Genomic DNA, 26414 nt, shown 5'->3' with positions numbered 1-26414 from the left:
ACAAGTGAATAAAGACTTCTAGGGGCACCTGGGTGACCCATTCGGTTAAGTGTCTGACTCTTGATTTCAGCTCAGGTCATGATCTCACGGTTGTGTGATCAAGCCCCTGTGCTGACTGTGGAGCCTGCTTGAGAGTCTCTCTCTCTGCCTCTCTCCTGCTTGAGTTTTATCTCTCAAAATAGATAAACAAACATTTTTTAAAAATTAAAAAAATTGTGTAACAGCCACCACCATCAGCATATGGGATGTCTCTCTGACCGCAGAAGTTCTCTCATTCCCCTCTGCAGGCCTTCATCCTCCGCCCTTGGCACCTGCCTGTCTCCCTTCTGTTCTGGCAGGTTCCCGTTTTCTACGGTGTTATCACGCGTGTGGTGTCATACAGTACGGAGCCTTGTGCATCTGGTATCTTTCACCTAGTCTGATGCCTTTGAGATTCATTCGTGCTTTCATCGCTGAGTAGTATTCATTCTGTTCCAACAAAGGACCACAGTTTGTTTACCTGTTCACCAGTTGATGGGCATTTGGATTGTTTCCAGGTTTTGCCTGAAACTGCTATAAATATTCACATGTAGGTCTTTGATAGACATAAATTTTCATTTTTCCGGGGTAAGTAACTAGGAGTGTCATTGCTGGGGCTTATGGTTTATGTTTAACTTTGTAAGAAACTGCTGAACTGTGTTCCAGGGTGGCGGGACCATCTTACACTCCCACCTGCAGTATGTGAGATTTGCAGCTGATAGCCTCCAGCCAGCCGCTGTCAGACGTTTAATTTTATCCGTTCTAGTAGGTGTATTTCTTCCTGGTTTTCAATTGCATTTCCCCAAGGAATAATGCTACAGAGCATATTTTCATGTGTTTATGGCCATCTGTAGATCATTTTTGGTGAAATGTTAGTTCATTGTTCTGTTGTTTGCCTTCATTCCTCTTGTAATTAGTACATATCTTGCAGGAAATACTTTAAAACTATGCGTCTATCCTGTTCATTTTCAAATCTTTGTCCACTAATTTTAGCATCCATTGGTAGATTGCCTGTAACAGGCTTTTTTTTTTTTTTTAACTTTATGTATTTATTTTGAAAGAGAGAGAGAGAGAAAACCAGCAGGGGAGGGGCAGAGAGAGGGAGGGATCCAAAGCAGGCTCTGTGCTGACAGCAGAGAGCCTATCGCGGGGCTCAAACTCCCAAACCATGACATCGTGACCTGAGCCAAAGTCGGATGTCCAAGTGACTGAGCCACCCAGATGCTCCATTACTGGATTCTTCTAATGGCAATTTTTTATTTCTCTCATGCCTTCTACTTCTATTAATTGGTATTTTCTATAAAGAAGAGCTGTCCTGGGGCACCTGGGTGGCTCAGTCAGTTAAGTAAGTGTCCGCCTCTTGATTTTGGCTCAGACAGGTCATAATCCCATGTTTCAGGAGTTCATGAGTTTGGGCCCTGCATTGGGCTCTGCACTGATAGCATGGAGCCTGCTTGGGATTCTCTCTCTTCCCCCCACCTCTCCCTTGCTCACACATGCTCTCACTCTCTTTCCCTGAAAAGAAATAAACTTTAAAGAGGACGTGTCCCTTCTTCATTATTTATTTATTTTTTCAATTTTTATGTGAGTGTGGACTGAGATATTTATTTTATTATTTGAGTTACAATGCAGTACTGTCGTTATCTTGCTCACGTTGTTTTAGTGTTAGCTACAGGGAGATACTCCAGGATTTACTTTTGTGGAATATGGTTTTGGTGTCATATCAAGGAACACTGCCTAATCCTGGGGCACCTGGCTGGCTCAGTTGGGGAACCTCGAGACTCTGGATCTCAGAGGGTTGTGAGGTCGAGCTGCACACTGGGAGGAAAGCAGACTTAAAAAAAAAAAATGATTTAAAAAAGAAAAGGAACTCTGCCCAAACTGAGGTTACAGAGTTTCTTTTCTGCAAGTTGTATGGTTTTACATATTACATTTAGGTGTATGAACCATGTTGAGTTAATTTTTGTATCATCATGTGTGAGGTATGTTTGAGACTCTCTTGCATGTGGATGTTCACTTATTTCAGCACTATTTTTGGAAAATATTTTTTCTCCATTTAATTACCTTTGCACATAGGGCACCTGGGTGGCTCAGTCGGTTTGTCGTCCGACTTTGGCTCAGGTCATGATCTTGCAGTTCATGAGTTCGAGCCCTGTGTTGGGCTCTGTGCTGACAGCTTGGAGCCTGGAGCCTGCTTCAGATTCTGTGTCTCCCTCTCTCTCTGCCCCTCTGCCATTCACACTCTGTGTCTGTCTCTCTCAAAAATAAATTAAAAAAACATTTAAAAAATTAAGAAAAAATAAGTTACCTTTGCACCTATGTAAAAAAATCACTTGGCCATATTAGTGTGGACTTTTCTGGACTCTGTTCTGTCCCACTGATCTGTGTGTCTAACCTTTCACCAACACCACACAGGCTCGATCAGTATAACTTCACAGAGAGTGTCAAGGTCGGGTAGTATGAATCTTCACTTTGTCCTTTTTACTTTTATTGTTTATTATTTTAATGTTATTTTTGAGAGAGAGAAAGAGAGAATGCGTGCGCACAAGCCGGGGAGAGGCAGAAAGAGAGAGAGACACAGAATCTGAAGCAGGCTCCAGGCTCTGAGCTGTCAGCACAGAGCCCGACGTGGCGATCGAACTGAGGAACCACATGATTATGACCTGAATGGAAGTTGTAGGCTTAACTGACTGAACCACCCAGGTGCCCCCCCCCCGCCCCCCGCCTTTTTAAAACAAGGTTATTAAACTATTCTAGGTCATTTGCATTTCCATGTAAATTTGAGAATTGGGTTATTTTCTTCAAAAATACTTGCTGAAATACTGATTGGAAATGAATCTGTGGATCAATTTGGGAAGAAAGTTGTCATCTTAACAGTATTGAATCTACTAATCCGTAGCAAGATACATATATTTATTTAGACGTTTAAAAATTTCTCTCAGCAATATTTTGTAGTTTTTACCATATACATTTTTCACTTATGTTTTAGATTTATGAAACATGCATTTTTTTTTTTTATGCTTATGTCAGTTTTTCTTTTCAACTTCTAGTTTGTTGCCAACATACAGATAGAGTAGGCTTGGGTATATCAGTATATCTTGTGACTTTGCTATAAATTCATTTATTAACTGTATATACTTTATAGATTCTTTTTTGTTTTTATTTTATTATTATTTTTTAATGTTTATTTATTTTTGAGAGAAAGAGTGCAAGCGGAGGAGGGGCAGACAGAGGGGGAGACGTAGAATTGGAAGCAGGCTCTAGGTTCTGAGCTGTCAGCACACAGCCCGACATGGGGCTCGAACCCACGAACCGAGAGATAATGACCTGAGCCGAAGTCAGATGCTCAACCAACTGGGCCACCCAGGTGCCCCCATTCTTTTTTGTTTTTGAAGAGTTTATTTGTTTTGAGAGAGAGGGAGAGAGAGAATCCCAAGCAGGCCCTGCGCTCAGTGCAGTGAGATCGTGACCTGAACTGAAATTGAGTCGGACGCTTAATGGACTGAGCCACCCAGGCACCCTTACTTTATAGATTCTTTAACAATTTCTTACAGAGATAATTATGTCATCTGAGAACAAGGGGTTTTTTTTGACCTTCATTTCTCTTTCTTCCTCTTCTTCCCTTTATATCTCCCTCCCTCTTTCTCTTCCTTTCCATTTGTCAGTCCCCCTTTACTGTGTACAACCCTGAGGGGAAGTGGCGAGAGGGGTCGTCTTTCCTGTGTTCCTGGTCTCAGGGAAGTATGTTCCGTCTTTCACCGTGGAGCTGAAGCTGGTTTATGGCTGTGGTGTATTGGATTGAGGAAGTTCTCTACTGTTCCCAGTTGCTGAGAGTTTTTATGGTGAATTGATGTTAGATTTTGTGAAAAGCTTTCTCTGCCTCTATTGAGATTGTCTTTTGTTTTGTTTTTGCTTTTGATCTGTTGATATAGTGAATTCTATTGATTGATTTTCAAATTTGAAAGCAATTTTGCATTTCTGGGGTAAGCCACACCGTTTGGCCATGATATATTACCCTTTTTATACATTGCTGGATTTGATTTGCTAGTATTTTAAAGATTTTTGTATCTGTGGTCAATAGTTTTCTTGTACTGTCTTTGTATGGTTTGATATTGGGGTCATGCTGAGTTGGGAAGTGTTCCCTTTTTGTGCTTTTGTTTTTGGAAGAGCGTGTGTGAATTGGTATTACTTCTTCCTTTTTTTTAATATTTATTTTTTTATTTTGAAAGAGAGAGTACATACGCATGAGCTGGTGAGGGGCAGAGAGATTGAGAGAGAGAGAGAGAGAGAGAGAGAGAGAGAGAGAGAGAGAGAAAATCCCCTGGTAGGCTCTGTGCCGCTAATGCAGAGCCCATGGGGCTCGAACCCACGAACTGTGAGATCATGACCTGAGCCAAAGTTGGATGTTTAATTGACAGCCACCCAGGTGTCCCTACAGTTGGTATCTTTCAAGGTACTTGTCTGTTTCATCTACCTTGTCACATTTATTGGCATAAATGTTTTCATAATATTCCTTTGTTATCTTTCTATTATCTGTAGGGTCTGCAGTGGTGTCTGTTCTTTTATTCTTGATACTGGTGATTTGTGTCTTTTTCTTAACCACTCTGGCTAGACGGTTTTCAGTATTCATCTTTGAATTCAAAGGACAAGCTTTTGATTTCATTAATTTCTCTATTTTTCTGTTTTCTATTTCATTGATTTTTGTCTGTTTTCTTTCTCCTTGCTTTGGGTTTAATTTGGTCTTTTTCTGGTTTTCTTAAAGTGGAAGCTTAGATCACTGATTTGAGACTTTTCTTATTTTTTAATAGTACTTAATGTGTCACTTTCCTGTTAAACACTTGTGTTAGCTGTGCCCCGCAAATTTTGTTTGATATGTTATATTTCATGGACTTCAGTTGACAGTATTTTCTAATTTCCTTTGGGATGTCTTCTTTGACCCACAGATTATTCAGAAGTGTGTAGTTTTATTTCTAAATATTTGGAGAATTTCCAGCTATCTTTCTGTTACTGATTTCTAATTTAATTCTCTTGAGTTCAGGTCCTATTTTGTATCATTTCATTCTTTTTCTGTTTATTGAGGTTTATTTTAGGGCCCAGAATGTACTCTCTCTCTCTTTTTTAAAAAAATTAAAAAAAAAACAACTTTTTTTTTTTTAACGTTTATTTATTTTTGAGACAGAGAGAGACAGAGCATGAACAGGGGAGGGTCAGAGAGAGGGAGACACAGAATCTGAAACAGGCTCCAGGCTCTGAGCTGTCAGCACAGAGCCCAACGCGGGGCTTGAACTCACGGACTGTGAGATCATGACCTGAGCCGAGGTCGGCCACTTAACCGACTGAGCCACCCAGGCGCCCCTTTAAAAATTTTTTAATGTTCTATTTATTTTTGAGAGAGAGAGAGAGACAGAGCATGAGTGGGGCAGGAGCAGAGACAGAGAGGGAGACACAGAATCCCAAGCAGGCTTCAGGCTCTGAGCTGTCAGCACAGCCCAACGCGGGGCTTGAACTCACGAACTGTGAGATCATGACCTGAGCCGAAGTCGGACGCTTAACTGACTGAGCCACCCAGGCACCCTGAGAATATAATCTTTGTGGTAGCTCTTCCATATGTATTTGAAAAGAATATGTATTCTGTTGTTTCGAGGTGCACTGTTCTATAAATGTCAGTTAGGTCAAGTTGATTGATAACGTTGTTCAGTTCTTCTCTTCCTACTTTTCTCTTGGGGAAAGGTCTATTTGTCAATTATTGTGAAGGAAATGTTGATATCTCCAATTATCATTGTGGATTTGTCTATATTTCCTTTTAGCTCTATCAGTTTTAGCTCTGTATACTTTTATTCATTTTAAAAGGTTTTTATTATTTTTAATATTTACTTATTTTGAGAGAAAGAGTGAGTGGGGGAAGATAAAGAGAGGGAGACAGAGAATCCCAAGCATGCTCTGTAGCTGTTAGCACACAGCCCATTGTGGGGCTTTAACTGACAAACTGTGAGATCGTGACTTGAGCCGAAACTGAGTTACATGCTTAACAGACTCAGTCACCCGGGTGCCCCTTAAGTAATCTTTATACCCCACGTGGGGCTCAAACTCATGACCCTGAGATCAAGAGTTGTGTGCTCCACTGATAGGGCCAGCCAAGTGCCCCTGGTCTGCATATTTTAAAACTCTGTGTTTAGGTGCATGTACCTAATGACAAATGTGATTGGGTTTTGAGTGTTAGAGCAAACTGGCGTTTCTGGGATGAACCTATTTGGTCATGACATATCAGACTTTCCATGAGCTGCCGGACCCATTTCCTGATACATGGTTCAAGGTTTTGTGTCTTTATTTATGAGAGGTACTGGCTTTAATTTTCTTATAATGTCTTTTTCACGTGTTGGTGTTTGGTAACTGGCCTTATAAAATGAATTGGGGGGTGCCTGGGTGGCTCAGTTGGTTGAGCATCCGACTTCACCTCAGGTCATGATCTCATAGCTCGTGAGTTTGAGCCCCGTGTCGGGCTCTGTGCTGACCGCTCAGAGCCTGGAGCCTGCTTCGGATTTTGTGTCTCCCTCTCTCTCTCTGCCTCTAACCCACTCGCGTTCTGACTTTGTCTCTCTCAAAAATAAACATACATTAAAAAAAATAATAAAATGAATTGGGAAGTTTCCCATCATTGTCCACTCTCTGGAAGAGTTTATGTAAGGCTATTATTTATTTCTCAAAATTTTGTAAGACTTCACCAAGAAGTTACCTAGGCTTGGAGTTCTCTTTGTCAAAAGGATTTTAAATTATGGAGTAAATTCTTTAATAATTTTAGGACTATTCAGATTTCCTGTTTCTGTCAATTTTGGTCAGTTGTGTTTTTCAAGGAATTTGTACGTTTTCTCTAAATTGTCAAATATTTTGATGTAAAGTTGTTTATAAAAGGCTTATTTGGGGATTTTTTTTTTTTTTTTTTTTTTTTTTTTTGGTTTTAGTTTTTAACTAATCTCCATACCCAACAGGGATTGAACTCCATGACACCCAGATTAAGAGTTGCACACTCCACCAAACTGAGCCAGCCAAGTGCCTCAATTTTGGAGTATCTTTAAGATTTTTTTAGGTTTATTTATTTATTTTGAGAGAGAGAGAGAAAGAGAGAGAGAGAGTGAGTAAGTGAGTTGGGGAAGGGCAGAGGGAGAAGGAGAGAGAGGGAATCCCAAGCAGGCTCTGCACTGTTAGAACAGAGACCAACGAGGGGCTAGAACTCATGAACCATGAGATAAGGACCTGAGCTGAAGTTGGGTTCCTAACTGACTGAGCCACCCAGGCACCCCTGTCCTCTTTATTTCTGGTTGGAAACTTTTTGTTGATAGGTCTGATTTTTTTGTTGGTAAATTTGGCTTGAGGTTTATCAATTTTATTAATCTTTTCAAAGAACCACCTTTTGGCTTTCTTTTTTTTAAATTCTATTTATGTTTTCTGTTTCATTGGTTTCTGTTCATTATTTCCTTCCTGAAATTTACCTTATTTGATTTGTTCTTTTCTAGCCTCTTATAAGATTTTCAATTGTTTTCTAATATATACATGCACAGTTGTAACTTTCCCTTGAAGCATTGCTTTCGCTGCGTTCTGCAAGCTATGATGTGTCATATTTTTGCTTTCATTCATCTTAAAATATTTCTAATTTCCTTTATGATTTTTTCTTTGATTTATGGATTATTTAGAGATACATTGCTTACTTTCCAAATATTTGAGGATCTTTCCAGTTAAACTTCTTTATTTATTTCTAGCTAATTCCACTGTGGTCAAAGAGTATATTCCGTATGATTCCTGACCTTTGAAAATTGTTGAGCCTTAGTGAGCATATGGTCTGTTTTATGTGCCCATAAAAATAATGTATTTTGTGGGTGTCATTTAGACACTTGTCATTTAGATCAAGTATTGTGTTCTACATATGTCTGTAAGTTCAAGTTTATTATTTATATTGTTCAGATCTCTTATGTCCTTACTGATTTCTTTGTCTACTGTTGTATTAGTTACTGAATGACATTTGTCAAAATCTCCAAATATGACTGTGGCTTTATCCTTTTTTTCCCTGTCAACTTTTATTTTATATATTTAAGCTCTATTATCAGATGCATACCAATTTAGAATTGTTTTGTCTTCCTGTTGAATTAACTCAATTAGTATGAAATGTTCCTTTTTATATTCTTGCCTTAAAGTTTTCTTTGTGATATTCGTGTATACATGGTATATAGTATTTATATTCTTTTGCTTTCAACCTTTTTTGTGCTTTTATTTTTAAAATGTTTCTCCTAAGGGTGCCTGGGTGGCTCAGTTGGTTAAGGGTATCTGACTCTTGATCTCGGCTCAGGTCAAGATCTCACGGTTTGTGGGTTCGAGCCCTGCGTTGGGCTCTGTGCTGACAGCTCGGAGCCTGGAGCCTGCTTCATTCAGATTCTGTGTCTCATTCTCTCTCTGCCCCTCCCTGACTTGTTCTCTGTCTCTCAAAAATAAATAAATGTATTAAAAAATGTTTTTAAATGTTTCTCCTATGTGTAGCCTAGTCTTTTTTAAAAAAACTTAGTCCGAACATTTTTGCTTTTTAATTAGCTCATATATTTTGTTTATATTTAATGTAATTTGAGTTTATGTTTAATGTATTACTATATTTAACGTTATACATAAGTTGAGTTTATATTTAACATAAGGTAAGTTGAATTTTCTGTTTTTTTTTGTTTCTTCTTTCCTTCTTTTGATTAACCAAGTACTTTTATTTTTCTTCGTTATTAGTTCTTTAGTTTTATATTCTTTTTTCTTGCACATGTTACTCTATAGATTAATAATATGCATCTTTTTATTTTTAAAAGTAGTCCAAGATTTGATGTGTTTTTATGTTTTTAAATTTATGTTTATTTTTTTTTTTCAACATTTTATTATTTATTTTTGGGACAGAGAGAGACAGAGCATGAACAGGGGAGGGGCAGAGAGAGAGGGAGACACAGAATCTGAAACAGGCTCCAGGCTCTGAGCCATCAGCCCAGAGCCCGATGCGGGGCTCGAACTCACGGACCGTGAGATCGTGACCTGGCTGAAGTCAGACGCTTAACCGACTGCACCACCCGGGCGCCCCTTATGTTTTTAAATTTAAAAAAATTTTTTAAAAGTTTATTTTGAGAGAGAGACAGTGCAAGTTGGGGAGGGGCAGAGAGAGAGGGCAGAGAGAGAAGCCCAGGCAGGTTCCACATTGTCAGGGCAGAGGGAGATGTGAGGCTCAAATTTATGAACCATGAGATCATGACCTGAGCTAAAACCAAGAGTCAGACACTTAACCAACTGAGCCACTCATGTGCCCCAAAACTTTTTTTCTTTTTTTTTAAAGTGAGCTATATGCCCACTGTGGGGCTTGAACTCATGACCCTGAGATCAAGAGTCACATCCTCTACCAACTGAGCCAGGCAAGTGCCCCAACATATACATCTTCGAAATTATTACATTGTACCTTAAATGTGTGCTTTTACCACTTTCAAAGCAATACAGGAATTTTATAGCCATTTCACTACATATATCTACTCCTGCCTTTTGTGCTATTGATGTTATGTTGTACTTCTTCATAAGTTTTAAATCCCTAAGACGTTATTGTTACTATGTTAGCCAGTCAGTATTCATTTATATTGATCATAGAGCTAACCTGTCTTGTGCTTTGATTCATCCTGAAATTCTTTGCTTTGTTTTTATCTGGGATCATTTATATATATATATATATATATATTTAATGTTTACTCATTTTTGAGAGGGAGGGGAGGGGTAGAGAGAGAGATGGAGACACAGAATCCATAGCAGGCTCCAGGCTCTGAGTTGTCAGCACAGGGCCCGACATGGGGCTCAAACTCACGAACATGACCTGAGCCGAAGTTGGATGCTTAACCAACTGAGCCACCCAGACACGTCTATACGTATTTATTGAAAAAAAATCTACATATAAGTGGATGTTGACAGTTCAAACCTGTGTTGTCTGAGGGTAAATTGTAGTTTTACATAGTTTTACAGTTGTTTTTGGTGGGAAGGTTTCCTGTGTTAAAAAAACAAACAAACATAGTTGTGGCCAGAATCAAAGGTCCTGGGTGTGTTTTTGACAAGGTTCTTAAGCAACTGTTTTCATACATCATGGCAATTTTGGTGATATTACAGAACCCACCTATATTTTTACTGACTTCATCCACTTTACAGTACACTTATAGTGTATTTTACTTTCAATTTATTGGTTACATCATTGGATCTATTTTTCAGGGAATGGCTTGTTTTTAGCCATCTTCTATCTCATGGAAGGAAAAATTAGATTTTCTTCTTTATCTTTTCCAGTCTGGTCTTTGGAAGCCAAAAAAAAGGGGCTTCCTTTTTCTAATTTTAAATTTCAACTCTTTAGAATTCATAGAGTCCGTGGTATCCCAGTATTTTAGAAGATAAAGGATTAGTTTTAAAACAGAATAGCAAATAGTTGAACTATCTGTTCTTTTTTGGATTGACTGTGTAGTGTTTTGGAATTTGAATGCATTAGATTTTCCTTACAGACATACACTCCATAATAAAAACTCAGCATTACAATCAGAAATCAGAGGAGAAATATGTATGCGTAATGTAATTTAGACACTGAGATGGTTTAACTCCACTTTGATTCCGTGTTTATATTCTAAATGTAATTATGCTAACTCTAATGATTTTTCCATGAAAAAATACTTGCATTTAAATTTTATGAGGGGGCACCTGGGTGGCTCAGTTGGTTAAGCGTCCGACTTTGGGTCGGTCATGATCTCACAGTTGGTGAGTTTGAGCTCCACATTGGGCTCTGTGGGCTCTGTGCTGTCAGCGTGGAGCCTGCTTAGATCCTCGCCCCCCCCCCCCCCAACAACCCTCCCGGCTCCTGAGCTCGCTCACTCTCTCTTTCTCAAAAATAAACATTGTAAAAAATCAATTTCATGATAAACTTCCATCACAATTCATTTGTTATTATTTTTATTTTTCTTCATTTAAATTATTTTGGTATTTCATTTTTTATTTTATTTCTAGCGGGGATAAATGTTTTTCAGCGTATATCCTAAGACAGTGCTACTCAAAGTGTGGTCTGAGAACCAGGGCCAAGTTTGAGAACTAGTTTGAAACAAAGTAATTTATGGAAACTGAGAGTGAAAGTTTAGAAATTTCATAACATTTGACATGATGGCTACGTTCTTTTTTTTTTAAGTTTATTTATTTTGAGAGGGGTGGGGAGGGGCAGAGAGAAGAGGAGAGAGAGAATCTCAAGTAGGCTCTGCACTGTCAGCACAGAGCCGGATGTGAGTCTTAGAAAGTCGTGGACCTCGAGGTCATGATCTGAACTGAAATCAAGAGTTAGACACTTAACTGACTGAGCCATCCAGGCACCCCCATTCTTTTTTTTTTTTTAATGTTTATTTATTTTGAGAGTGTGCTCAAGAGTGGGGGAGGGGCAGAGAGAGAGAGAGAGAGAGAGAGAGAGAGAGAGAGAGAGGGAGGGAGAATACCAAGCAGGTTCCATGCTGTCAGGGCAGAATCCAATGTGGGGCTTGATCCCTCGAACTGTGAGATCATGACCTGAGCCAAAATCAAGAGTTGAATGAATGCTTAACCCACTGAGCCACCCAGGTTCCTGAGAAGCTCTTTTTTTAGTTTATTTTGAGAGAGAGCGAGAGCGCATGGCAGGGGCAGGAGAGAGACAGAGGGAGAGAGAGAATCCCAAGTAGGCTCCGCACCGTCAGCACAGAGCCAGCCCGATGTGGGGCTCGAACCCACGAACTGTGAGATCATGACCTGAGCCAAAATCAAGAGTCAGACACCCAACTGACTGAGCCCCCCAGGTGCCTTGAGAAGCTCTGTTTTAAAGGATAGTTTGGTTCCTCATCAACTAACTATATAAAATTCTATAAAATTTAGCTGCTTCCATTATATGTTTCCTTTTCTGGCCTTCATTTTAGTGAATTCTGATTACATTTTGTACGTCTAAATTTTATAAAGATTTCATTTTTTGGTGATGTCTCAGTTAACAAACTTTGTTGCTTCTAGTATAGTATTAATAGTTTGAACTTCTGTCATTTCTTTGAAACGTTTTCCCTCCTGGATCAGTTTTGTAATTGACAGTGTTACTAATAACATGGTAGGATAGGATTGGAAGGCGGAATCACAGCTTCTTCGGATCTCAGAAATCTTTGTTCTGCAACTGCTGGGTCGTTGTTAGCTGCAGCCCAGGGAAGATGAGGAGGCAAGGGCAGATGGCAGTACCACGACCGGGCCAGTCCGGGCCCAACCGGTCTGCATGAGAGAGGATGCGAGAGGAAGGGTGGGGCGCAAAGAGAGGGCATCCAGGAGACTCGACGGGAGAGGAGTTCTGGGATTCATGGAGAACCGGCGAGGTAAGAGAGACGTGGGGGAAAGATGTGGATACAGAGGCCTTTGGGGAGTTTTGTTGTGTGTCGTGCGGTGTACTTCTCCCTTTGCTGCTTTCTCAAAAAAGCATCAGTCAAGAGCTTTATCACTCTTCAGACACTTTGTGAGGTTTTATATTCCTTTTGCGGCACGTCTTGAAGCAGCACATTTGGTTTAGGTGTCACGACTGTAAGACGCTCGTGTTTGAATTCTACCTTTTCTTTTTTTTTTCACTTAAAAATCATTATCAGAAAAATTTCCATTTCACTGAGAGCTCTTTTTTTTTTAAGGTTTTTAAAAATGTTTATTTTTAGGGCGCCTAGGTGGCTCCGTCGGTTAAGTGACCAACTCCAGCTCATGGTTCATGAGATCGAGCCCCATGTCAGGCTCTCTGCTGTCAGCACAGAGCCTGCTTGGGATCCTCGGTCTCCCTTTCTTTCAGCCCTTCCCCCACACCTGCACGCGCCTGTTCTCTCTTTCTCTCAATGTTAAAAAAGAAGAATACATTTTTACTTGTCTCCTCCCTCCACAATTGCTTAAAAAAGACAATTTTTAATGACTCAGTTACAGTCCAGTGTATGAATGTACCATTGTTCACTTAACCACTCCTGTAATATTGGATGTTTAGGTGTTTTCCATCTTTTTGCTAAAATAGTTAATGTTGGGACACATGGGTGGCTCGGTTGGGTGGGTGTCTGACTCTTGATCTCAGCTCGGGTCATGATCTTGCGGTTTCTGGGTTCGAGCCTGCGTCTGCCTCTACGCTGGGCAGCATGGAGCCTGCTTGGGATTCTCTCTCTCCCTATCTGCCCCTTCCCTGTGTGTGTGCTCTGTCTCTCACTCTCAAATAAATGAACTTCAGGGAAGAAGAAAAATAATGTCGAAATGAACAGTGTGATGATTAGTCTGTGCAGATCTAATTATTTCTTTAAGAATAAGAATTACTGGGTTGGGAGTTGTGCACAATGATCAGATTCTTGGTGTGTGTTCACAAGTCACTAATGATTTTTCGCGATGCAAATGTTGCCAGGCTGTGGCTTGAAGGTCACAAAATCCTTTTAAACAGAGAAGGTCATCTTCATGTGACTCCTCTCTAATACGTGTTCGCAGAGGGCAGCAGGCCGAGAACGTCGGACGGATGAGAATGTCTTTTTGGGATTACGTGATAGTCTGTTTCAAGACTTAACAGATTCTAATAATCAGGAAGATTTTCCCTTTGTCTGGTTGTATATATGCTCCCTTCTTGTAGAATGGAGAGAACTCTGATGCTTCCCCCCTTTGCTTGTAGAGCTCAGAGTGAATTTTTTATTGTTTGCTCCTTGTTTTTCTTCTTTCTAGATGGAGGAGTCTAATAATGATGTTAAATTACATCATATAACATTCCAATGGTTATGAAGCACTTCGATATAGTTATCTCCCTTAATCTGGTGGCATCCCTGTGAGGCAGATGTCTATATTTGCAGAAGAAAGAAAATGAGACTCTGGCCGAGGTTGCCCAGAACTGAAACACAAAGCCAGGGTGTCTGGTGTACTGTCTGGGCAGTGCAGAGCAGGAATTAAGACTGTGGGTTCCAGGGCCAGAGAACGTGGTTTCAGAGCATGGCCCTGTCATTACTAGCTCTTGGGACAGGTTCGTAATCTGTCTCAGTTTCTTCGTCTGTACAGCGGGAGAGATAATAGTCCTTGCCTCCCGTGGTTGTTAGGAGGACTAAATAAATATGCATAGTGTGTAGCAGAGTACCTGACAGATGGGGAGCAAATACCGGGTGTTGCCGCTACGACGGTTCTCCCCACTCCACCGTCACTGTCGCCACATTGTAGGCTTCTTTGATTTCCAAGGCCAGTGCGCCGGCAGCTTGTTTTTCATTTACGATTGGCTTCTTGGGTTAAGTTCTGGGAGCGGTTGTTTTGGAGATTCTGATGGTGTTCTCGGTTTATCTGCAGAAGAGCAAGGCAATGAAGAAAGTGAGAAAAGGCGAAAAAAGAAAAAGGGTACCAAGAGGAAACGAGATGGAAGGGGTCAAGAAGAAGGCACTTGGGCTTGTGACCTGAAGCTGGATGACGTGCTGGACCGCACGCTGGAGGACGGCGCCAAGCAGCACAACCTGACCGCGGTCAACGTGCGCAACATCCTGCACGTGAGTAAGGAACGCGATGGAAATGCCTCTTGGAGAGCACGTGAAACACTCAGGGAATTCTTGGTTCTTAGTATGGGAATTGGTGATTTTGTGAGGTGCGTGCGCCAAAAAACTTTTTCCCTCCCAACACGCTTTCTCATTGCACTCAGCACACATTAGAAATCTGAACACACATTTAAAGAGACCTTAACTGGGAAGGTAAACTGTTCCTCTGCTTCCTCCACTGACTTGATGGGTTGTCCTCGTGGTTGGCAGACTCAGAGGTGATAATGTTCACAGTGGACCTGCTCTTTGGTGGGTTGATAGATCTGAAAAGATGCCAGGTTAACGGTTTACTGTGCACATTTGCTGATACTGTTCTTTGATATGTATCAACACGGCCATTTACAAAACCTTCGTTGCTTGTTACTGCTTCTCTGAAGCACGTGGTCCGTTATTTCGGAATCTCATTCATGCTCTTGGTAGCTGCCGATGGGATCCATCTGTTCGCTGCTTTATTACAGTTTGAACTGTGTGCTTCTGTCCAGAACTGGCTTTACCCCAGTCTGAAGCCGTTTCAGTTTCTGGCTCTCATCTGTCCATTCCGTGTCCACATGCAGTGGACATGTGTCCACTCTAGCAGAGTTACAGAGCACTGAGCGTTGTCTAGATTACACATCTTTGTTGCATAAAGTGAAATTTCATCTTTCTCCAGGAAGTAATCACAAATGAACATGTGGTAGCTATGATGAAAGCAGCCATCAGTGAGACGGAAGATATGCCCATGTTTGTGAGTAGTTGACTGTTACCCTTTAATGTCAGGGAACTGAGCTATGTAACGGGGCTGCGCGTAGGACGTTACTTGGGACTGTGTAAATAGCTTGGTGGTTGGGGGCAGAGGTAGCATCTCAAAACCCCAGGTACACGTGATGATTTTTATTGACTGTTTTCTTCTCATTTTCCCTGCCTCAGGAGCCCAAAATGACACGCTCTAAACTGAAGGAAGTGGTGGAAAAAGGAGTGGTGGGTGTTCTGTTTTTTTTTTTTCTTTATTTAGTTTGGTAAATAAAATCTAATTACAGGTTATTTGCAGGGGAAAAATATATAGGAAGGATTTACTATGGTCTGGGTTTGCATCCTGAAATACTTGTGAAAGAGAAATAGAGACAACATGCGGAATCAATATCAGAGTTTATTCTAGTTGATGCAGAGGTCTTGCTTTTTGGAAGTGCTGGGTAGATAACCATTTAGCACGGTTGAAAGCGTGAGCAGGGTCAGTTTTCCTATTCACGTTATATGTGGCATTATAGCATTTTTCCAAGTATGTTCCAGGGAGCACTTGCATCAATGTCACCCTGGCGTGGGGTCCCTCAGGAGTGCTAATGAAAAATGCGTATTCCTTGGCTCGCCTCAGACCCGGAACGGGGAGCTGGATGTAGGGCCTGGGAACATGCATTATTGGAAACAGCAGCTGGCTGTTTTGCACACTGAGAGATGAGAGCCATTTGAAGACTTCTGGAGTATTCTGGTGCAGATGCTGGGACCTATTTAAATCCTACTCAACAAGTCCAGTATGTGCTCAGCACCTGTGACAGGCAGGCGATAGTCCTGAGGCGGTCCACTTTCTCTCCAGTGTAGGGAAGATTTGCCTTGAGGACTCATGATGCGTGTTGGTGTTCTTGTCTTTTTTCCGGTTCTGTTCTTTGCAGCTGTATAGAAGAAATAAGTCCACGTGACCTTCCCTCTAGTAGAAGAAAACTAGTATGTCTTTTTGTAATATTCTTTTCTTGCTAAATGTCTCTCAGTTTTTCATTGGTCTTCACCTGAGAAGGCTTTGAGTACATACACTAATCTGATCCTTTTCTTCTGCATGTGCCTACTTTGTCTGTGCCCTTTTAAAAGGGAGGAAAATGCGTGGAGTCTCCTGCTGCAGATGTTGTTTAACTAGTATGGATTAAAGTTAGGTTATCCCCTCCGTGTTTCAGGTACCGTATTTCTCTTAATGCAGCCAAAGATTGCATTGGCTTGTTTTTGACAGCCATTGTATTGTTTTGTCTGATCAGCTAACCCCAGTTGCATATAGTGAAATTTCATTTCTCCGGGAAGTAATCACACATGAGCCTGTGGTAGCTCTGATGAAAGCAGCCATCAGTGAGACGGGAGTTCTGTGAAGTCTGCCTGACATACAAAGTATAATTGAAAGTAATTCCATATTTGATTTGGAAACAGAGATCCAAAGCAGGCTCTGGGTTGTGTTTACCAACCGTGAATAAGAATAGATAAGTTGGACAGCCCAAGATGTTAGTGTATGTGGGACAGCAAGGACTGAAGTCCAAGTTTCCTGCTTCTTAATGCTTAATGGACTCCAGGACTCCAGCACACTTCCGGATGCTGCCTCGCCCCGCCTTTTTGGATGGATTTGGCAGTAGGGAACCTGATTGGTTTAGAAACACAGCCGGGAAGGAGTGTGGACCAGAATCACATCATTCCCTTTACCCTATACTGGGCCTAGTTCAACAGAGCAAGGGAAGGGGCTGGGACATGGCAGGGCTGAGGAGATGTGGAGAGGCTGAGGCTCCTTGTGGAGATAGAACCCAGTGCCTCTTGGGTTGTGCTCAATAACCCGATTTTCACTGGGTCACCTTAAATGCTCAAGAAATCATACACTCCAGGGACATTTTTTGTCAGCAGCATGTAAGAGCCTTAAAAAAATTCTTTAAAAACATTTCACTCCAACTCTGTTATTTTAAAACATACAAGAAGTTAAAATAATTTTATAGGAAATTTAGATTCCATCTAGATTTAACTGTAAAATTTTGCCATATTTTACTTTATATCTTTATATCTATCTCTTGTTTTTTTCCTGTACTATTTGAAAATAAGTTGAGGACAGTTTGATACTTTACCTCTAAATCCTTCCAAAAGAACTGGTCATGGCTGGCTCTTGGGAGGCACATTTACGTTGGATTTATGTGATTGATTAAAAAAAATACTGATGTCAAAAAGGCTACCGTCACCTATAGTATCTTAGGTATGTGTATTATTCTAGTTTACAAATAGTTTTTTTTTAATGTTTATTTTTCAGAGAGAGAGAGAGAGACAGACAGACAGACGAGTGGGGGAGGGGCAGAGAGAAAGAGGGAGACCCAGAATCTGAAGCAGGCTCCAGGCTCTGACCTGTCAGCCCAGAGCTCCGTGTGGCTTTTGAATTTGTGAACAGTGAGATCATGACCTGAGCCAAAGTCAGTCAACCTACTGAGCCACCCAGGTGCCTCACAGATAGTTTTCAAATTCATTAATCCATGTGAACCCAAGTTGTGATACAAAGTCAGGGGTGCCTGGCTGGCTCAGCTGGAAGAGCATGTGACTCTTGATCTCAGGTTCGTGAGTTTGAGCCCCACAGTGGGGGGTAGAGTTTATTTAAAATATATAAGTAAATAAAGTAGGCAAGACCGATGCTTTTTCTACTTATAGTTAATAAAGTCTCACTAGGGTTAAGGCAGAGATGCTAGATTGAAATAGATTCTTCTCTCCTTTTCATCTGATAAGCTCTGACAAACAATTGAGAGTATACCCTTGGAGATAATTAATATTCCTTGATCCCTGCACCTACACGTTAGGTACATGGATGGCTCTTTGTGATGGTGAAGAGGAGGTAAAATTGAAAAGCCGTCTATTTCGGTGAAGAGAACGTAATTATTTATATTCTTTGTTGGTAGGTAATTCCAACATGGAATATTTCACCAATTAAGAAGGCCAATGAAATTAAGGTAAACTTGGAAGAGGTAATTCTTTTTTCCAGAAAGACTTCATCAGTTTTGAAATCTAAGTACTTCCTTTCTATTTAATTTTTGGGGGATCTGTCTTGTTTTAATTCGATCTTTGTTTTTTTTCCTTTCCATTCCTCTTAGGTTTGACTCTCACGCTAGGAATCTCTTTACCCGCTGCCTGTTGTTACTTGCTATAGCTGCTCATTGTGCTGTTAGGATTATTTCTTTCCTGCTCTGCTTTCTTCCTCTTATTTTCCAAATACGTATGATTTGTGTTTCCTGTAACTTCATTTCTTTCTATAATTTGTGCTAACGCAGCCCCCTCAGTTTGTGGATATTCACCTCGAAGAGGATGACTCCTCAGATGAGGAGTACCAGCCAGATGAAGAAGAGGAGGACGAGACGGCTGAAGAGGTCAGTTTTCTGCTCATTTCTTTGCATAAATCCAAGACTGCGAAGCATTTTCTCTTCTTCCTACTACTCCCTTAATGTTTTCGTGTCTTATATTATGAAATAGAACACACATCTAATGTATAGAACTGTGCACAGAATAAAAAAAATTAAAAAAAAATTTTTTTTTTAACATTTATTTATTTTTGAGACAGCGACAGAGCATGAACGGGGGAGGGTCAGAGAGAGAGGGAGACACAGAATCTGAAACAGGCTCCCGGCTCTGAGCTGTCAGCACAGAGCCTGATGCGGGGCTTGAACTCACGGACTGCGAGATCATGACCTGAGCCGGAGTCAGATGCTCAACCAACTGAGCTACCCAGGCGCCCCCGGAATAAAAATTTTTAAATACAGCTTAAATAATTGTAAAGCCAGTCCTCCCGAGAGTTCTCCATACTCCTTAAATGCAGCCCCACCAGCGTACCCGCGTCCTCTTTCTCTGTGGTTCTGTCGCCTAAGTGGGCAGCGCTGCGCGTGCTGCTTCTAAACTTACATGTACTCCCCCATGTCTGGCTTTTTTGTTTTTTTGTTTCATCGCTGACCCTTTGTGATTCTTCTGTACAGTTGCTTACAGCCACAGTTTGTTCGTTCTCATTGCTGTGTAATACTGTTTCTTAGCGCATTCTTTGACTTGTTTGTAAAAGGATTTTAAGCCAATATCTTGTAATTTTAATGAGAAGACCAATCTGATTAGCTTCCGAATATTAAACTTCTGTTTAAGGTTTATTTTCTCTTACTTTAAATTGATTAATTTTCTTGAGATACTTCAGACTCAGTGGAATGACGTAGGGGCAGAAATGTGAACACGAACTGGGTTTGTCTTGTAGAGTTTATTGGAAAGTGATGTTGAAAGCACCGCTTCGTCCCCACGTGGGGCAAAGAAATCCAGATTGAGGCAGGCTTCCGAGGTGACTGAAACGGACGAGGAGGGCGGCGTATTATCGGAGGTGAGTTGGCACCGAGCACAAGAGACGAGGATGGGACTGCGCCGCAGGGTGGCTGTCCGTGGGATGCTGAGCCGTCCCCCTTGAGCACACGCCACTCGGTCCCGCTAATTGTGCTGTTGCCTGTGCCTCGTCAGAACTGTTCAGATTTCAGAGTCCTTTATTTAAGTCAGCCAGCAGTTGAGAGGAAAACTGGAGCTCAGTGATGGGGGTGGGGGGTGCTTTTCTGAGTCCTCCAAGCAGCCAGATATGGGTGACTAGCGGTTTCTTTTCTTCTAGCTTTGTCTTTTTTCTAATGTTGTCCTAAAGCCATTTTTGTTAGATTTTCCACTTTTGATCACCTAGGCAGCATCCTGTTGGCTTCATTGGAAATAGGATGGAACCTAATTAGATTAATATATTTGACAGTGTATCTGTTTTTATGTAGCTCTGTCTACATGGCAAGGGAAAGATCACTGGCATATGAAAGATGTGCCCGTCTCTGCCCACCTCTTTTGTTTCTTTTCTCTCCTTTCCTCTCTTTCTCTTCTCCTCCCTCCCTTTCACTTTTTAACATCGTTGCCTCTTTCATTCAGGCTGAGAAAGTACCCACACCTGCCGTTAGGCACATCAGCGCTGAGGTCGTGCCCATGGGGCCCCCACCTCCCCCAAAGCCCAAGCAGAGCAGGGACAGCACTTTCATGGAGAAGCTGCACGCGGTAGATGAGGAGCTGGCCTCCAGTCCGGTGTGCATGGACTCTTTCCAGGTGAGCAGTGGAGGTCTGTCACTGGTGACGTCGGACGGGGTCACGTAGCTGTTGCTCGGGTTGGGAAGGAAGAAGGGAAGTTGTGAAATTGCAGGCCTTTGATCCTCTGGTTCAGGCCGCTTTACTGGGAGAATTGTAGCCCCTGGGGAAGGAGTGGGTACGTGATGCGGAGCATTTCAAACTGTGGAACACAGGACGCCTCCCCTTCAGCCGGCCCCCGGGTCCTGACCTTTACCGTGGCTGTGCTGTCACTCCCGCTGCTTTCTCTCTGTCTGCATACTTGCTTTCCTGAGTCACTTCATGTTGCAGTCACAATGCTCTTTTTCTCCTGAACACTTGCATGTGTATTCTCTAAAATAGGACATTCTGTTATGAAAAGAAGTGATATTATCTAATCTAGTGAAGTCCTCTTTTGGATTTTTACCAGTTGTCCCAGTAATGTCCTTTCTAGCAAAAGAAGCAAGTTCCCGTGATGCGGGACCCAGTCCAGGATTACACATATGGCGTCTTACCTCATATGCTGTTATTGCATTGTATTGCATTGTATTGCATTTTATCTTATTTTATTTTTGTTGTATTCTATTTTATTTTTATTCTATTCTATTTTATTTTAAAGCAGTCTCTGTGCTTAGTGTGGAGCTAGAACTCACGACCTGAGGTCAAGAGTCACTTGCTCCCTTGACTGACTCAGCCAGGGTGCCCCTTGTAGCCTTCTTTAGTCTAGAACAGTTTCTCAGCATTTCTTTGTCTTTCATAACCTTGACATTTTGAACTGTGTGGACTGTAATTTTACAGACTATTTCTCAATTTAGATTTTTCTGATATTTCGTCATCATTACATTCAGGTTACACGCTTTTGGCACAAGCAGCACAGAAGGGATTATGTCCTTTCTAGTGCATCGTATCCGGAGGGACATGACACCTGCTGTGTGAGGTGTGATCACATGGTCATGGTGATGTCTGCTTGATTTCTTCATGATAATGTTCCTATTTTCCATTGTTAAATTCATATGTATCTTATGGGATATACTTTGAAGCCAAACATCTTTTTGCCAGTAAGCATCTGTTGCTTCTTCTTGCTGGAAACAGTCATTGCTGTGGTTGGTGTCAATTGAGGACTTTCTGAATTCCACCATTTAGCCAGTTCTTTCTAAGGCTCTAGGTTTTCTCCACCAGTCTTGTAGGTTAATGAAAAATATGTCTGTTCTAAAATTTAAAAACAGAATATTGAATGGAACACCCCCGCAAGGGTCATTTAATTTAATCACACTGCTTTGGGGGTGAGTGCATAGTGTTTAGAGGGCAGTAGTGTTTTATGTAACCGTTTATTCGTATACTTGCTGAACGATGGAAGTTGGGGAATAGCAGTATAAGACAGAAAAGGTCTTTCTTTCCTCTTGGAGGTTATAGTTTATTGGAGAGAGAGAGAGAGAGAGAGAGAGAGACACCATAAACAAATCATTTCAAGTAAGAACTAAGTAAAAGCGAAGAAATATGGTAATGCCTATCAGAGTACTTCACATAACATGATCAGAAAAGGCCTCCCTGGGTGCCTGGCTGGCTCAGTCGGTGGAGCATGTGATTCTTGATCTTGGGATTGTTGAGTTTGAGCCCAGATCTGAATTAGAAGGAGCTGTGCATCCGGGTGTCTGCTGGGTGGCTGTCAGTTGAGCGTCCGACTCCTGATTTTGCCTCAGCTCATGGTTTATGAGATCGAGCCCCTCGTCAGGCTCTGCACTGACAGTGCGTAGCCTGCTTGGGATCCTCTCTCTTTCTGTCTCTGCCTCTCCCCCGCTCAGCGTGCCCATGCACACCTGCACTCTCAAAATAAATAAACATTAAAAAGAATTAAAAACTCTCCTTTGGTTAAGGTGGGAGAGCAAGGGAGGAGACAGAAGAGTTACTAGACGGCTGCAGTCATCCAGTGAGAACTTCCTGACTTAACCTACAGCTTCAGTATCATCGCTATCCACATCCCAGCTGTTTTTTCCTTTTTGGGCAGACATTGATAAGCTTATCCTGAAATTCACATGGAAATGCAAGGGACCCAGAATAGCCAAAAATGAGCAAAGGATAAGAATAGGTAGTTCTCCAGAGAAGACCTACAGATGGCCAGTCAGCATGTGAAAAGATGCTCAGCATCATTAGTCATTAGGAAAATGCAAATGAAAAGTATGAGATAGCACTTCACAGCCACCAGGACGGCTAGGGTGAACACATGGACAGTAGCAAGTGTTGGCAAGGATGTGGAGAGGTGGAGAACCCGCACACATTGCTGGTGGGAATGTGAAATGGTGCGGCCGCTTTGGGGAATGGTTTGGTGGTTCCTCAGAACATTAAACATAGTGACTGTGTGGCCCAGAAAGTCCACTCCAGGAGAATTGAAAACGTTACATCCAAGTAAAAAGCGAGTACACAAACGTTCATTGTGGCGTTACTCCTAATAAACTTTCCCAAAGTGGAAACAGCAGATTTTCATTCCTTGCAGTGTGGATACACCAAAGTGTAAATGGGACACTATCATGCAATGAAAAGGAATCATGTACTGACTTACACTACAAAACAGGTGAATTTTGAAAATATTATGCTAAGTAAAAGAAGCCAGAGACAAAAGGCCACATAGTGTATGATTCCATTTATTTGATATGTCCCGCATGAGCCAACGTAGAGACAGAAAATAGATCATGGGTGTCAGGGACCAGGAGAGGGGGAAAGGGGAGAGTGACTGCTAATCAGATTGGGATTTCCGTTAGGGGCGAAGAAAGTATTCCGGAATTAGATACTGGTGATGGTCCCACAGCTCTATGAATGCAGTGAAATCCACTCAGTTACACAACTTCAGAAGGATGAATTTTATGGTATGGAAATTAGATCTTAGTAAAGCTGTTACGGATGTTCCTAAAATGTTGATTTTGTCTTATTGTATTATGTTTGTTTATTTTGGGAGAGAGTGTGAGTGGGGGAGGGGCAGAGAGAGAGGGAGACCGAGAATCCCAAGTAGGCTCCACAGTCAGCACAGAGCCCGATGCCGGGCTCAAACTCAGGAACTGTGGGATCACAACCTGAGCCGACGTCAGCAGTCAGACGGACACTCAACCGACTGAGCCACCACTAAAATGTTGGTTTTAGGGGTGCCTGGGTGGCTCAGTCTGTTGAGCGTCCGACTTCGGCTCAGGTCATGATCTCACCGTTCGTGGGTTTGAGCCCCGTGTCAGGCTCTGTGCTGACAGCTCGGAGCCTGGAGCCTGCTTCAGATTCTGTGTCTTCCTCTCTCTCTGTCCCTCCCCTGCTCATGCTCTCAGTCTCTCTCTTTCTCAAAAATAAATAAACGTTAAAAAAAAATTTTTTTTAATGTTTCTTTTAAAGCTGATGTCATTGTCCTTAACGTTTTTCAAAGAATAAGAAACCCAACCTGTTTAGAGAGGAGACCTTGTGATTGAAGCCAAGAAGAACAGTGCAGGGGTATGAGGTGTAGGTGTGAGGAGGTTTGGAGAATTGGGAAGCAATAGGCGTTAAGTGACCTGTGTCATCCCTTCTTTGTTGACAAGCCCATGGACGATAGCCTCATTGCATTCCGAACCCGCTCTAAGATGCCTCTAAAAGACGTTCCCCTGGGGCAGCTGGAGGCAGAACTCCGGGCTCCAGACATCACGCCAGACATGTATGACCCCAATACAGCAGACGACGAGGACTGGAAAGTGTGGCTGGGCGGGCTCATGAATGACGACGTGGGGAATGAGGGTAAGTGGTCATGTCTGTGTGCACTCTCCACTCTGTGGTCGAATTGTCATTAGTCCGAAGCTTAACTGAACTTAATTTTTTATTGAACTCACAATTTTAAATCAGTACTTAAGTCCCCTCCTTTTTTTGGGCTAAGAATCTTTTCTTTTGTGAGGTGCCTGGGTGGCTCAGTCGGTTAAGCGTCTGACCTCGGCTCAGGTCATGATTTCACAGTTTGTGAGTTTGAGCCCCACATCGGGCTCTGTGCTGACAGCTTAGAGCCTGGAGCCTGCTTCGGATTCTGTGTCTCCCTCTCTCTCTGCTCCTCCCCTGCTCGTGCTCTGTCTCTCTCTCCTTCAAAAATAAATAAAAAAACAAACAAAAAAAAGAATCTTTTGAGTATAGTTGACGCACTGGTTGCATTCGTTCCAGGTTGTACAAGATGGCGATTCGATATGTTTGTATGTTGTGCTGTGCTTGGCACGTGTACGGTGTCGTCTGTCAGCCTGTGGTGCTATGACAGCTCTGTGGATGGTCCTCTGCATGGTGTGCTGGTTCAGAGTCCTTTTCGGAATCTTTGGAATGCTAAGAATCGTCCCCTGAAGCATAAATGCAGAAATAATTTTATATATGACTGCCTGAGGGTGCGCTGACCCCCTGGAGGACTGCTGTGCCAGCCAGGGACCTGTGAGATGCACGTGACAGCGCTAGCTGCCGCTGTGCCAAGTGCACGTCGGATGGAACCGGACTTGGGGAGATCAAGGGAACCGGCAGTGGCTTTGAGGCCCCGTTGTGGCTCCTTCCATCTCTGGAGCCAGCGTCTTGACTCCTTTTCATGGGTCAGTCCGTGCCCAGCCCTGTTTATGTGTAAGGCTGGCACGGTGGTCATCAGCTCACCGTTCACTTCTTGCTTTGCGTCCACACCAGAGGGACCCTTTCCTGCAGGCTTCAGTCTGAAAAATGCACAGGCACAACCCAGACTGGCCTTGTTTGGTCACGGGCCCGCTCTCTTGGTGGTGATGGAAGCCTGTGTGAGCCTGGGTCCTGGGATTGGCAGTGCCTAGCACTGGTGAGCGTGGGCTAGGCAGTTACCTGGATGTAATAGTATGGCCAGAAGTGGGCACAGAGCAGTGCCCAGACAGAAACAGTGTTGACTGCATACAGTCGTGCTATGAGAATCCCTACTGCAACCCTTACTCTAGAACAGTACTAAAATTTACTGCTTTAATTTAGTGGAATCAACATTACAGAAGTTGTCTCTGGTGATTTTCTCTGTGTACTACAGTGGAAATCGGGCATCATTCCTGATTCTGTGCAATAAGCTTCTGTAGATTTAGATGTTAGAGATTGTCTTAGTCTATAGTGATTGCAGGTGATGTCACATTCTTTTGATGGAATCCGGCAGATTTTTTTTAAATTTTATTTTTTGAATTTACATCCAAATTAGTTAGCATGTAGTGCAACGATGATTTCAGGAGTAGATTCCTTAGTGCCCCTTACCCGTTTAGCCCATCCCCCCTCCCAGTAACCCTCTGTCTGTTCTCCATATTTATGAGTCTCTTCTGTTTTGTCCCCCTCCCTGTTTTTATATTCTTTTCGCTTCCCTTCCCTTATGTTCATCTGTTTTGTCTCTTAAAGTCCTTGTATGAGGGAAGTCATATAATTTTTGTCTTTCTCTGACTGACTAATTTCACTTAGCATAATACCCTCCAGTTCCATCCACGTAGCTGCAAATGGCAAGATTTCATTCTTTTTGATTGCCGAGTAATACTCCATTGTGTATATAGACCACATCTTCTTTATCCATTCATCCTTCGATGGACATTTGGGCTCCTTCCGTCCTTTGGCTGTTGTCGATAGCGCTGCTGTAAACGTGGGGGTGCATGTGTCCCTTCGAAACAGCCCACCTGTATCCCTCGGAGAAATACCTGATAGTGCAATTGCTGGGTGGTAGGGTAGTTCTATTTTTAGTCTTTTGAGGAACCTCCATACTGTTTTCCAGAGTGGCTGCACCAGTTTGCATTCCCACCAGCAGTCCGCATCCTCACCAACATCTGTTGTTGCCCGAGTTGTTAATGTTAGCCATTCTGACAGGTGTAAGGTGGTATCTCATTGTGGTTTTGATTTGTGTTTCCCTGATGATGAGTGATGTTGAGCATTTTTTCATGTGTCGGTTGGCCATCTGGATGTCTTCTTTGGAGAAGTGTCTATTCATGTCTTTTGCCCATTTCTTCACTGGATTATTTA

The 26414-nt window shown here is 42.2% G+C and overlaps 1 protein-coding gene across 9 annotated transcripts in view; it reads left to right on the top strand.

The window, feature by feature from the left end:
- GON4L (gon-4 like) overlaps positions 1-26414 on the top strand; it is a 73792-nt gene that overhangs the window by 11297 nt on the left and 36081 nt on the right. For 7 of the 9 annotated variants that reach the window (XM_053208770.1, XM_053208769.1, XM_053208768.1 and 4 more), the window contains 8 exons: positions 14365-14558; positions 15253-15327; positions 15510-15560; positions 18257-18322; positions 18626-18721; positions 19585-19704; positions 20277-20447; positions 23996-24188. In XM_053208770.1, the coding sequence (XP_053064745.1) occupies positions 14365-14558; positions 15253-15327; positions 15510-15560; positions 18257-18322; positions 18626-18721; positions 19585-19704; positions 20277-20447; positions 23996-24188 (966 nt within the window). The remainder of the gene's footprint in view (positions 1-14364; positions 14559-15252; positions 15328-15509; positions 15561-18256; positions 18323-18625; positions 18722-19584; positions 19705-20276; positions 20448-23995; positions 24189-26414) is intronic. The other 2 variants (XM_027048261.2, XM_027048260.2) reach the window with 1 other exon arrangement.

This window comes from Acinonyx jubatus, chromosome E4 (genome assembly GCF_027475565.1).
Source record: "Acinonyx jubatus isolate Ajub_Pintada_27869175 chromosome E4, VMU_Ajub_asm_v1.0, whole genome shotgun sequence".
In the NCBI taxonomy this organism is placed as follows: domain Eukaryota; kingdom Metazoa; phylum Chordata; class Mammalia; order Carnivora; family Felidae; genus Acinonyx; species Acinonyx jubatus.
The sequence above is the reverse complement of the archived record's forward strand: the minus strand, read 5'-3'. Positions and strand labels throughout refer to the sequence as shown.